Below are 13,910 nucleotides of genomic sequence, written 5' to 3'. Positions count from 1 at the left end.
ATGATCTTCTAACCGGCATCATGTCTTATACACATAAAACCAACATAGACATTATCTGCATAAGTATTTAGATGTCACATACTGTACATCACTGCCATGCATTGCATTTAGAGAATTCAGACCTCCGCGAACTGAAAAAAAAAAAAAAAAGAAAAAAAAAATAGAGAAAACTCCCATTTTTGTACACTAGTTGCATTTTGTCAAGAGCCTCCAGCGCGTCACGGCCCCGACAGACCAGGTAGTTTGGCTCTAAATTGACAGCACAGTGAGAACGAGCACCCTTATATCCTTCCTCCGCCGGCTTTCGCAGGATTATCTGGAAACGGCCGAAGCCTTTCCGACGTTGAGCTTCGAGTCGATTCCCCGCTGCCGCTGCCGACCCCGACCGTAAAAACGGTTTAGCTCCTCTTTAGGTCCGCGGATCGTCGTACTGGTTTGATTGTATAAATCGGCAAACAACCAAAGAGCAGGCCTCCGGGTCGGTATTCCGGGTCGTGGAGGATCTGCGGAGAAACGCGGTAGCTTCGTTTCCAACCAGAGCTCCGTTCCTTTGAGAAGATTTGAAACCAAAACAAAAACACTTCAGTTTTTAAAATCCCAGGGAACCGGTTACTCCCGGAGCGTCCCGAAGCCGAAGTCGTCACTGGAAGGGGCCGGAGCCGAAGCTCCTGTCCCACTGAGAACTCTGCTGCCCTAATCGGTCCAGGAGTTTGTCCACCGAGTCCTCCTTGTTCTCCAGCTTCAAGTACCGCCTCCCGCCGCCGAGGTCCAGCCGAGGCCAGCTGCCGCGAGTCTGCTCCTCGACGGGATCCGCAACCTGGCCGGGGATGTCGACGTGGACCCTTGAGGGAGGGTGTCTCCCGGCGACGTCCTGCTGAGGCGTACGCCCGTCCTCTGCGGAGATGTGGACGCTCTCCTCCGGACGCCGGACGGTCCGGGCTACGTAAGGGTTAGTCCTGTAGCTCATACTGTGGCAGCGCCTGGGCTGAGCGGCGGAGATGTCCACCTCGTCCACCTCCAGGGTGGACATGGAGCAAGCGGACACCAGGCAGTCGCTTAGCGTCACAAGGGGGACGGGCCGGGAGTCCGGGTCGGGTTCCCGTTCCGCGGCGAGCTCGGCGTCGACGTCCGTCCGGCTGGAGTTGCACGACCCGGAGTGTACGGAAGGAGGCGTCTGCGACTCTTGATGGTGGAGGGCTTCCGTGCGGAGGACGGTTTGCCGGTAGATGCGCTCGGCGCCGCTCTTCCGGTCGCCGGCCCGTCCGGTCTGGAGCAGCGGCTCGGAGCTGGCCAGCTGCGGCACACATAAGATGTTGAGGTGCGCCGCCGGTAAACTGCCCACCCACTGATAGTGTCTCGCCATGGAGTTGGCCACCGCCATGTCTTTGAGGTCGGCCGAGGGCACGGCGGCCGACACCGAGCAGATGACGCTGCGCATCTGCGCGAGCAGCATCTGAGTCTCGCGGTCCCTGTTCTCGTAAAGGACCGTGTTGGCGCAGATCAGGATGAAGAGCCCCACGCCCATGATCACCGGACCCAGCAGCTTCATCCGATCGCTGTGAATGAGAGCGGAGGTGGACAGGAGGCCCTTGGCGCGAAGACTCCACCCCGTCTGGGACTCGGCGATACGTTTCCCCTCGCCGCCGCCCAAGATGGAGGACCCCGTCATCCGGTAGGGCCAGTATCCCGCCACGGCCAGAGCGGTGCCCACCACCACCACCAGGACTCCCAGCACCAGGAAGGCTCCGGGCACCGAGCGGATGCGGAGCTTGCCTCGTATCACCCGGTCCTTCTTCTTCCGGCCCCGTAAGGTGAACCGGCTCTTCCGCTGCCGGGAGGGCGAGGACGGCGCTACGCCTCGGGACTTTTGAGATCTCATAGCGCAGGTCGGCGCGGCGATTCTGATCCTGGTCACGGTCGGTGCTGCGGGAGGAGAAGCATTTCAGAGTAAGTACGAATAACGCGTACATATCATACCCGGATCTGAACGAGGGTCAACGCAGTTGGACACATCAGGAGATCCAATCACGGGGAACTCTTGCTTGTGTAACAAAATCTGGGGAACGCGGTTTACATTTCTGTGGCAACGGGGAAGCAGAAGAAAACAAGGTAGGAGGTGCAGAGGATGGACGCCCTGCTCAGCACTTTACCCACGGTGGTCAAACCCCAGCCGGCAGAAGGACAGAACTTTCAACGTCAGTGCCGCTCGAAATGGGATCGGATTCAAGTGTGAACTATCAGTTCAAAGAGGGGTATTTGTTGAACTGTCGAAATCTAGGAGTTTGTCTTTGCTCAAGCTAATCGTCGACAAAGCGATCCGTTTTGCCATCGTCTCAGTAAAAATGTCCCGAGGCGTCACTAACATGACTGAACGCTCCGCCGATCCAAGAAACTTTTGTTGGCCGGAACGTTCACTCATCATTCATGTGTTCATTCTGGAAGCTGCTTGTCCTGCGGCCGCGGTCTGGTCGGGGTTGGAACCTATCCCGGGTCGAAGACGTTTCATTTCACACCAGATGCCTCGGTGAGCGTGACGTCGCTGCGAATCTGGCATTTACAAATGTCCCTGAGATTTATTGTGAACCGAGGCTCGGATGCCGCCAAGTCATCCACGGCGGCCGGATACAGAAGCGGGCATCTGGCTTTGAGCGGGAGTCGGTCGTAGATACGGTCGAATAGTTTCCTCTTGACGTGCGACGGCTCATTTATTCTCCCGTTCGACCGCAACAAACGTTGTCAAATGTCGCCGCCCGCAGGTACTTCAACGTTAGCATGCTAGCTTAGCGATACTAGCGGACGGCGCAGAGTTCGCTTACCGGTTCCATTTCAAGCAAACACGGTGACATTAGCGGCACGTGGACCGAGGCCATGTCGCCTTCCTGTTCTGTTCCTCGGTAGCGCTAAAGCATACCTAAAGCATACCTAAAGCATACCCGCTGCGTTTGGGTACGCTCCTACGCAAGGAAATTTGCCGGGCCGCTAAGTTGCATGTTATTAGCATACTACACCCACCTCAGGTGTACTCGTGTCGCCCATTTGTCAGCGGCTGTTTATAGGGACGAGTCAACGCTAATCGCCGGGGAGAGTCATAACTCCTCTAAATACCCCCTTCCTCGGCTAATAAATCCAACCCGGTCCAAACAAAGCGGGGGAAACATTTGCACTTGTGCCGTTCTTCTCCCTTCCTGCCGGCTCATGAACACAGCAAAGCGAAACAAAAAAAAAAACATCACGAGTGTTTGGTTCTGAGAGGAACGGCGGCTGTAAGAAGTTTACCTCACCGCTCAAATGTTCCTCCCTCTGCTTTGTGTAAATATTCATCCGTGGAGAGCCGAGGGCGCAGGCACATCGTATTTGTGTTCTTTGGAACAGACGACAAACAGCTCTCGGTTGTCTTAACCTTATTTGGAAGGCGACAAACCGGCGGACGATCCGCGCTCACCTGGGAAATCATTCATTGATTCACTGTGGACACGGCTAGCTCGCCGTCAGGGGTCACAGGGGTGAGCAGGAGCTGGACACGTATTGAAGACATACAACTGTTCATTTACCCTGCGGAGGTTCTGAGTCATCAGGCATTCTTGTCCAAATCTTCATGTCGAGGCAACCGGACTTGAATTTCTTCACTTGAGGAGGTCTCCACCTTCATCCCAGAAATTCAAATCCGGTTGCCTCGACAAGAAGATCCGGACAAGAACGTGCATTCGTTCATTCATTCACACCTCAGGTACGGAAGGGGTCCTCGGACCTGCACCGGTACGCAAAGAAAATCTTTCTTGGTACAAATGATAGTTTTTACTGTCGCGCCATTTCACACGTCGGCCACCACAAGCTGGCCCTCGGAAAAAAAACGAGCCGGAAACAAGAATCAAAAAGAAAGCGGCGTCTAAAGGACGATATCAAGATTCCTACCTAACTTACGGCTTCACCGCAACAGGTGATGGACACCAAAACGAGACGACAGAGTCGGAGGGTCGCTGAGTCCCGTCGCCCCCAGATGGGACCGTCTGGCAGCGGGGAAACGATATAAAGTCTCATCGTTGTGTTCAGATTCAACACTGACAAAAGTTTTTGTTCTTTGAGCCTCCGTGCCTCTTAACTGGTCCGCGGAAACGTTTTCAAGCATCAAACCGGTCCCTTCCCGTTGGGATGTTTTCGCCGCTGCACCGGCGTTGGGCTCCGTTTACTGGTTCAATGCTCTGGATTGAAGGAGTCCTGGCAGGACTTTATCACAAACTACACAGGAGCAGGTCAGTGAGGCTACCTGCTAGCTATGACAACCCATTTTGTATTTTATGATCGCAGGGAAGCCAAAATCCATAACCACTAAATCTTGAGTTTTATACGAATCATTACTAAAACTTCTACCATCGACCAAACATTTATGCTCTTCCGGTTTCTGCATAGGTGAAATACAAAGCGGAGAAAACATCCGATGGGGAGATTTGATTTGTCGGACCATTCCGACAGCACAGAGGATCCAGACTTGTATGTTCAAGTATCTGTCGTAGCACAAGTGCAAAATATCCTGTATGTTCGATGACGAGCCACGGTTCTGTTCACAGATCTGAGCCGGCCTCGGTCATTTCAGTCTGTTTTCTTTTCTACGTAACATCCGCGGCCGCACCTTGACAACTCACGGGATTGTGTCAAGAGGTAAGCGCTATTTTTCTTTACCCTTTCCTGCCACAAAGAACTTCCGGACCCAAAATGGTAAATGGTCTCCGCTCATTGAGCACTTTCACACCCTGCGGTTTCAAAGCGCTAGCTAGATAGCATTCACCCGGTCCGACACACAGCAAGGAGCTCGGCGGTCCATCAGGAGCAACTTGGGGTTTTCTTGCCCGAGGACACTTTGAATTTTCAACCGCCGACTTTCTGATTGGAGAAGAGAGAAAAAATGGCCACAGAAACTCCCGTTCCAACAAGTGAGGCTCAGATTATGCGGACAAGATCTCCGAGGGACTCGTATGCTTTCTCCTTTTGGTTTTGTTACATGAAGAAAAACAGTCCAGTTTCTTCTACGGAACTGAAACAAGAACATGAAATGCAGAGGTTCAATCCAAATAATCTGAACTATGGGATTAGACCTTTTTGGAGGCCGGAGTTCGGACCGTCGTCCGGGAGATTCAAAAATGTAAACTTTGGTAATTGAGGGAAAATATCCGATCAGGACGGCGACAGATTTCATAAAATGAAGCTCGATTCGATTGATTTTTACGGAACGATGTTCGCAGACGACACCGCGATGTGCAGCGAGAGCAGGGAGCAGAAGGAGGAGAACCTAGAGAGGTGGAGGTATGACCTGGGAGTGGAGATGAAGAAGGTGGACTTTAGGGTATCAAGGGTCAACAGACCAGAGCAATGATGGAGATGTATGAAAAGGGTTAGAAGGAAAGGGGTAGAAGACGGAGGTGAAGAGCAGCCATGGTGTCTGGTTTGGAGACACTGAGGGGAAGACAGGAGGTAGAGATGGAGATGTGGAGGTTCCTCTTTGGGACTGAGGAGGATGGAGAGGATCAGGAAGGAGTCCATCAGCGGGACAGTACATGTCAGATGCTCTGGAGAGAAAGTCACACTGAGATGGTTTGGAAACAGAGAAAGGAGGGAGAAGATCTGGGTAGAAGGATGCTGAGGGCTGAGGAGGTCTAGAAGAAGACCAGAAAGGAGGTTGATGGATGGAGGGGAGGAGGACATGAAGGGTTGGATGGGGGCAGATGATTGGCTGCAGCCCCTGCAGGGAGCAGGGTAGATGTGTCCTGACAGGAGAACATTCAAAACCGAGGTTCAGACCAGAACCCTCCGGTGACGAGTCAGCCATCAAAACTACCGGGTCCCTCGAGATCTTTCCAGAAGACTCCTGATCCTGAGCCACGACAAAAAGCCGTAGATGTCCTGACCGGACAGAGGAGAACCAGCGCCGCTGCTTCCACGGAGAGCAGTATCTCCTGGAGTTCCGACCATCACCTCTGCTCCTTCCAAAGACTGTGAAAGTGTCGAGCTCCGGTGTGACGTTCAAACAGTGGAGAAGAACTTCCACCCACATGGACGCGGAGGATTCCTTCAGGTCCTCCTGCACAGAACTTCACGTAGGACCGATGGAAGCCTGCAGATCTTCTCTGCTGCAGGAGGATCCTCTGCACCTCGGGAGGGAGAAGACTGGAAAGGAGATGTTGGAGCCACAAGTGCAAGCATCTCCTCCGCGGGGACGAGGGAGGGGGAGAAGATCCACGGGGCGTGGATCTGCGCGGATCGTGGGTAGGAAGGGCGGATTTAGAAAGAAAATAAAAAATATATATATATGAATTACCCGAGTGGAGGTCAGCGGTGGAATCTCGCCGCGTGGAGCTCCGAGTCAGACGAGGTTCCGCGTCCACGCTGCGCGTCCATGGAGCCGCGGCGGTGAGGAGGCTGCAGCCCGGACGGACGCGCTCAACTTCCCCGGGCGGAGATCCGGCGCCCCGGCGGAGGGCGGCGGAGGGCGGCCGCCGCCGGAAACTGTTGCAGCTGCTCGGAGCCGCTCGGGAGACGCATGAGAGCCGAGGCGTGGCGTGGCGTGGAGTGCGTGGGTGCAGGAAAGGTCCCCGCTTCCAACTTCAGCTCCTCCTTCTCCTTGTCCTCCAGCCGAGAGTCTGCAGCCTCGGTCCGCCCGACGCGCCAGCAGAGCCCGGCTTTTCAAAATAAGAGCCGGCAGGAACACCTGTGCAGGACCAGAGCTGGAAACCCATCGGTGGGAGCAGATGAATCCGGGTTCCAGATGTCCAAGAGCATTGGATGTTCTCCGGTAGGGATCTTCTACCTCCAACCCTGCAGACGAGATGTTCCGAAGTTCTCCATCAGGCTGTGAGGGCTTGCAGGTGGTTCATCCTCAGTAGGTCTTATGAGGAGATGGAGGTGAAGAAAGAGGAGGAGCATCTCTTCAGGTCAGGACTCCATGGTCCACCATGAAGACCTGAGTGTCCACATTCTGGACGGAGCGACCTTCACACACACACACACACACACACACAGGTTGAAAATGAATATAATAGTCAAGTTTGTGTTCCTCAGCAGCAGAGGAGCAGATGTGTCCCTCAGTGTTCCTCAGGATGGTGGAGGACATGGAGATGAGCTGGTGTTCTGTTTTTCTCTGTTCTGGAAGAATCCCTCGCCCACTCAAGTAAGGAGTGGATGCCTGAGGTGTTTTACGAATCCATGTTTTTATAACCTATAAAAGAAAAACACCGGAGTAAAATATGATTATTGTATATTTTCATTGTTGTTTGTCTCCATGTGGCCTTGTGATTGACAGGTGAGGCTCCCAGGTGAGCCCCGCCTCCCGTCCAATCACAGCTGGGATAGACTCCGCCTCCCCTGCAGGAGAAGCAGAATAAAAACATTATATTTTCAATTTTTTTTTTTGGTTTGTTTGTATCACTATAACACATTTCTACAAAAAAAAAAAAAAAAAAAAAAAAAATTGTGATAAATTTTCATAGCAAAATTGCATTTTATATCACTCAGCAGTTCAGATTAAACTCTCCCATATGAAATCCTTGAATAAGTCCATCACGATGAAGTGCAAAGCAGTATATTTGAATAAAAACATTTTTAATTAATAAGAAAATCCATGAGTGATAGCTACGTCAACATCAAGCACCGCTCTGCTCCTGCCTGGTGAACCATCTCGTCACCACCTGGAGGGTCAACATGTTTAAAACTGGAAGGACATTTTCATACAGCCTGAAACTGTTAACAATATAACAGAAAAAAACTGTTATCGGTTGCATTTCAGCTGCACACACACACACACACACACATTTGTTTTTCTTGCTTTATTTATATCAACATGAACATTTGAAAGCGTTATCAAAATCGAATTCACCTCTAATTGTACAAGCCGATCCACAGACAGTGAATCATTTAAAGAAAAACCACACAACTACCTTCCAAACATCCACTGCAGCTCCGCTCAGGAGCTCCTGGTCTGAGGAAGCCTGCGAGAAGCCTCCAGAGCCAAGAAGCAGGAGCCGCTCTTTGTCTCCACCTAGTGGACAACCGTGCAGCTGCAGCTGGAGGGATGACTGGCTGAAACCGACTGCTAATTTGAGTAAAACTACAATAAAAATAACATTAATAAGGCTACAAATTACATCTTGAGACCAAATAAGCAAAGCGGTGTATTAAATCTGCAAGAGTAGTCAATTTTTAAAAAGAAAAATGCATCAGTAGAAGGTGTAGATGTGTGCTTACAAGCTCCGGGTATTCGTGCCGCAGAAACAACAGCTGAATAAGGCGGTCATGATGTCACACGGGGTTTTTTAACGAAAACTATTTTATATTTGACATTCTCGTCCTGCGGACGAGATCCGGAGGGGAACAGAATGAACGACCCGGAGCCTTTAGGTCCTGTGAACACAGCGCCGATATATATATATATATATATATAATAATCACTAATGCGCAGTTTGAGTATTGTCATTTTCTTGTCATATTTACAATAAAAAAAAACTGAATTTGGATCATTTTGGATCACTTTGATTCTGTTATAATCGCATCAAGGTATAGTTTTCTTTTTATTGCCTTCGATAAAATAAGCGTCTGTTTTAAGATCGAGGAGAAAACCCACACGGTCGTAATGCGGTTTACATCAAGGATGTTGATGATAGAACGGTGTAGAATCTTACTAAATATAAAATACCCAGGGGTGTCACTATATCCTAATGGATTGTGTTAAAAATTTTATTGTTCATTATGACCCCGAATAACTGAAAAGTTCAACTATCTGAAATAAAAAGAAAGGACGCATCCAGTTCCGCGGCGCGCGGCCGCGCTCGTTCCCAACGCTAAATAATGACGACGTTTTCCTTTGTGTCCTTAAAAAGCAAAAACAGAAGTCAGTGGGTCCTGCCGGCTCTCAGCAGCAGATGGGGTCGGGCAGGCTGGACAGCCTCAGGTCCTGCTCTGCGCTAAAGTCCTCCGACTGCCAGTGAGAGTCCATGAAAGCGTCGTACAGTTCCTCGCTCAGCTCCATGTATTTCTTGTTGGTCTCGTAGATGTCCAGTTCTGGGCTGGGATCTGTAACACACACACACGAGTTACCGGCATGTAACGACCCCGGTCATGCCATCGCCGTTTGTCGACTGCCTGATAGCGTGAAATCCTTGGTTCGGGGATTAGTTTCACAAGGAGGCGCACAAAGCACACTGCATCTTGTCACCAGGAACAAATCAGGAACACAATACAGCGGAATACAATATTCCTTCAGCCGTCCCCACACTGGGGGAATTTCAAAAACCCCTTAAACAGTGATTTTGTGACTCTGTCACATGTGATCCACCTTTATGTCGCTCTCATCTGGGTAAGAATGTTCACTATATTTCAACCGGACAAGAAATAATATCAATTTCCCCTGCCAGCGGTGAGAATACTGCGGTCGGCCACGGCACGGCGCTCCACGGCAAGCGCGACGTTAATTAGACATCTGCCATTTCACACAGAATGAGGAAAAGAAAGCGAGCGACGAACCTTCCAGGCCGTCGTCCTCCAGGTCGTCGATTTCCTGAAAGAGAGGAGGCCACGTGTGAGCGGTCCGTGACTTACGAACTGATATTTGGAGGGCCGTCTGCGAGCGGGCTCAGAAGTCACCTGCTGCTGCGGGGGGGCGTATTGGGAGTAATCATACTGCCCGTAGTTGTAGCCGTAGTTGGCCGCCGTTTGGTCGTAGCCCCAGGAAGAGTAGTAGCCCTGGTAGGCCTGTTGGTACTGGTTGTACTGGTCGTAGGTGGGAGCGTACGTGGTGGCGGCGGTGCTGGACGGCCAGGACTTGGCTTCTGTCTGCTGGGGCCGGTTCCTCAAACTGCGCGGGCAAGCAAAAGACGCGTTAAGAATGACGACGTGCTCGCGCGGCCTGGTATTTTCCGGGCTCTGGGCGCAAACTCACTTGTTGGCGGCCAGGCTCAGCCTCAGGGGTTTGCTGCCCAGGCCCACGGCCCCCTGACACTCGTCCAGAGCCCGCTTCTGCAGCCGCTCGTCCGGGAACTGGACGAATCCGCAGCCCCTGAAAGCAAAAAAAAATTGCACCTGATGCACGAGGTTAACCCGAAGCTGTGACCGGCGGCCTCGGTGTTTCAGTAAAGAAAGGTTTCATTTCTGCCTTAGACCCCGAACGGCATCAGCAGAGGCAGTGAAGACGGGGAAAATGCCGTGACAACTCACTTGGAGTTGCCCATGCTGTCCAGCACCACCTTGCCCCCTCTACATGTAGGGTAGCGATTGTAGAAGAACTCGTAAAGCATCCCGTCGTCCACCTCCGGTGTGAGGTCTCCCACGAACAGAGAGTACATCTGACTGCAGACACACGGGACGAGGCGAGAAACCCCCTGTGGATTCGGTCTGATTCTGGGAGCGGTTTAACATTTCCAGGTGACAAACTACTTACCCGGTTTCCTGTTTTCCAAACGTAGCTCGGTTCAACTTGAATCTCGTGGGCTGGGAAAGACATTTCATGCCGTCAGTATCATGAGTTAACATCCATTACAATCACCTTTTTTTTCTAATACAAGAACGTTTTGAAGAAAACTATCAGTACACTGTAAACTCCGGACTATAGAGCGCACATTTCTATCAACCGCACCAGAAAGGCCTTAATTTCTCAAAAAACGACAGTGCGCCTCATACATGGATCAATATTGAGCCGCAAGAGGTCTCGCAACTACAGGAAGCAGCCGCCGACTCCATTTTCTCCCATAGAAGAAGTAGCGCACGGCGGATGCTGGGATATATGACTGCACAAAGCGTGCATTTTTATTTTCATTTGTGTGTGCATGTGTGTGTGTGTGTGTGACGCGCGCATCGCCGAAGTCGCAGCGGTAAAAACGATAAAGGGGAATTCCAGTCCTACCACTTGTGTGTATAAAGACCCCTAAATGGCACCTTTCAAGGCCCACGCTTACATTGCAGAGTTTAAACTGAAGGCGATCAGTCACGCAGTAGAACACGAATAGAGCAGCAGCGACAGAATCCAACATTAACAAATCAATGGTGCGGAAGTGGAGGAAGCAATAAGATGACCTGCGCCAAGTAAAGAAGACTAAACAGTTTCTGAGGAAACAAAGCGGGACGGCTGCAGTTAGAGGACAAACTTGAACAGAGAGCAGCAAGTAGAAGCGTCACCACGGTCACTATTCAAATGAAGGCAACAGCGCAGCATGCAAACTTAACACCAATGAATTTAGAGGCGCTCCTTCTCGGTGCTTTCATTTTATGAAACGCTTTGAAATGTGACAAATGGAGTTGGAAATACACTGTTTTCAACGAAGGCAGTGCAAATACCAGTAAGAGCGACCGGTACGTACGGTACCGTATTGTGAATGCACTAACTTCTTTTGGGAGTGAATGGAGTTGTCAGAACTTTGGTTTGTATTCTATTAATAAAGTCTGACTGACTTATCGGAGTGTTTTGTTGACATTCCCTTCAGGCCAGCTTCATGTAGTGGATGCATAACGCAACCCCAGCCACTACTGTAGCTTCTATTATATGCCCCTTATAATGTGGTGCACCTTATATGATTTTTTTTTTTTTAAATAGCCAATTCATTGAAGGTGTGCCTTATAATCCGGAGCGTCTTCTGGTGTGGAAAATAAGGCAATTTTTAAAAGAAAAAATAAAATTATACATAAATAAGCCGCATTTGTCTATAGGTTTCGGAAGTCCCGGTTGAAACATGGGCTTTTAACACAACAAGATGTTACAGGTATATATTTTTGGGAAAACTCTGAATGAAATGAATGATGGTATCATCTTCAACTACCCATACACAATGTAAATGCTTTTTTTCAGAACATCAAATATATTTCTGCACATCTTTTTCATGATTTGGGTGTGTGCAAAAAGCACAAAATGGCTGATCTGAAGAATTATTGTAAACTGGTTCGCTGAAAGGAAGCTACCGTAATTACACTATAAAAATCCATTAATTGGCTGCATGGTTGTAAAAGCTGCATTTCTTACAGCGTGTGAAACAGTGGCGGTTTAGATGCTGGAATTACAGTATATTAAACAGACGTTTTCCTCATCTTGACATTAACCTCCTCTCAGTAACCCGGCGTTAGTGTGACTGTTCTCCTACCGGGTTGGCTCCTGGTAAGGCTTTGCCGTTGATCTTTCGAAGACACCTCTCAGCTGTGGCCTCATCTGTCATCTCCACAAAGCAGTACCCCAGAGCGCCCCTAGTTGATGAAACACGGTTCAACTCAGCACAACACACCTCAAATTAGGTATCAACGGGAAGAGGCTGTTCTCACCCAGTCATCTTGTTGCGGATGATGCGCACACTAACAACCTGCTCGCCCATGGTGGAGAACGCTCTGGTAATGAACTTCTCGTCCATGTAGGCATCGAGCTGCGGCAGAAACACAGTAAATACAAGGCTGACCTTCCGCTTGGTAAACATCCAGGCTTCTCAGAAGCTTTATACTGTCTGGAGAATGTCATAAAGTGTATGCAGCATTCTGCATCCAGTCTGGTTCGGAAAGACATCCAAAAAGGCTCCCAAAAACGTAAAGGAAAAGGAAAGGCTCCCAAGTGGCTGTCGGGAAATGAAATGCTTAAAATTAAACAGATTCAAAGAATATATAACATTTGAAAAATCCAATATAGTATATCTGTTCTAATCACATTTTATATCAGCTATTCTTTACCTTCTAAATGTTAGGAAACTAGCGGAGCAATGTATCGGCATACATTTCCATCAAGAAGCAAACATTTGAACAGTTTATATTTGGTTTGGGAGAAAAAGGTCGTGTACAGCTCATCACATACACCAATATTCAGCGTTTACTTACTTTTCAGTGATCACCCGGGGGGGCTTGTAAACCACTATCAACCGTTTTTTACAAACATTTTCCCACTTAATATAGACAAACTGTGAGGTTGTTGAGGAAATAACCTCAGGATTGTAGGACTTTAAAATATTGTCAGTTCAACCAACAGTTGTTTGAGGCCTTCTGCTCTCGCTGACAGGAAGTGGGGTAAAATGAATAATCAACTGCTTTTCTACCCGATTTCGGATGTCTATAGGTCAAAATGCTCAGTTTAATGCTACTAGAGGCCTTTTAAAGTTATTAAAATTAAAGATCGGTTGCACATATATGGTATCAATGAATGAATAAATGTGTTATTATGTGCGAGTGTTCAACGGCAGGTAAGTGACTTTATAAGGTCGAAAGACCATCACCTTCTGTGGGATGTTTACGTATTTGAAATATAATAAATGTAGATTTTGAACAAATAAAAAGCAAAATGATTATAAAATGGCTGGATTACATTAGGCAGATGGACTAATACTTCAATGAAACGTCACAAATACACGTAACGGCCGATGAGTTCATGAGTAACTTTGAAAATAAACACTCATTGCCATTTCTAAAGACTACCTGGGGACACTTTTGTACACGTTAACCTCGAAAACTGTCGTCAAATTAATATAAAATGTGAATATATCGAGTTCTTCATGTTCCTCGGCAGTTTGTCCCGCTATTGAAAAGAGCAGGCTAGCTAGCCTTCTTTCAGATTAGCATCGATACCACGAGCGAAGGCTAGCTAACTACAACGCACAGATCCGACTAAAAACCACAAGAAATATATTAAATAACTCACATTTCCCATCCATAGTGTGCTCATTGTAACACCCGGCGTGCGAATGTTCAACAATAAACTTCGAAGATGGGCTAAAACGCGACTTCACCATGTGAGCCGCATGCTAACAACGCGAGGCCCACAGGCGGGAGTGCGCGTGTGTGTGTGTGTGTGTGGTGGGGACGTCCTTGCGTAATGACCTCATGTGATCAACGTCGGTACGTAAGTGCGTCACACGGTGGCGCTTTCCATGGTTCTTTCGAGAAAATTGACATGTTGTATTGCTCAAAAT

At 49.2% G+C, this 13,910-nt stretch overlaps 2 protein-coding genes across 4 annotated transcripts; both read right to left on the bottom strand.

The window, feature by feature from the left end:
* Positions 1-431: 431 nt before the first annotated feature.
* Positions 432-6,716, bottom strand: tmem200b (transmembrane protein 200B). The gene is made up of 2 exons (XM_086177758.1): positions 6,311-6,716; positions 432-1,923 (listed from the first exon to the last, which is right to left on the bottom strand). Exon 2 carries the CDS (start codon positions 1,877-1,879, stop codon positions 641-643), a length of 1,239 nt encoding a protein of 412 aa, XP_086033884.1. The 5' UTR covers positions 1,880-1,923; positions 6,311-6,716; the 3' UTR covers positions 432-640.
* Positions 6,717-7,799: 1,083 nt separating this feature from the next.
* Positions 7,800-13,799, bottom strand: LOC147216014 (tRNA selenocysteine 1-associated protein 1-like). 3 transcript variants are annotated; one of them, XM_086178234.1, is made up of 9 exons: positions 13,640-13,799; positions 12,286-12,383; positions 12,111-12,210; positions 10,421-10,470; positions 10,198-10,329; positions 9,923-10,039; positions 9,628-9,838; positions 9,508-9,541; positions 7,800-9,057 (listed from the first exon to the last, which is right to left on the bottom strand). In XM_086178234.1, the coding sequence occupies exons 1-9, from the start codon at positions 13,661-13,663 to the stop codon at positions 8,897-8,899; spliced, it is 927 nt and encodes a 308-aa protein (XP_086034360.1). In that variant the 5' UTR covers positions 13,664-13,799; the 3' UTR covers positions 7,800-8,896. The 3 variants fall into 3 exon arrangements, with proteins under 3 accessions (XP_086034360.1, XP_086034361.1, XP_086034363.1); XM_086178235.1 differs by lacking the exon at positions 10,198-10,329; XM_086178237.1 differs by lacking the exon at positions 13,640-13,799 and having other exon boundaries at positions 12,111-12,182.
* Positions 13,800-13,910: the final 111 nt, after the last annotated feature.

Source organism: Fistularia commersonii, chromosome 30 (assembly GCF_037954325.1).
Source record: "Fistularia commersonii isolate RoL2024-O1a breed Wild chromosome 30, RoL_Fcom_v1.0, whole genome shotgun sequence".
NCBI classification, from domain to species: domain Eukaryota; kingdom Metazoa; phylum Chordata; class Actinopteri; order Syngnathiformes; family Fistulariidae; genus Fistularia; species Fistularia commersonii.
This window is presented reverse-complemented; position numbering and strand designations above follow the sequence as displayed.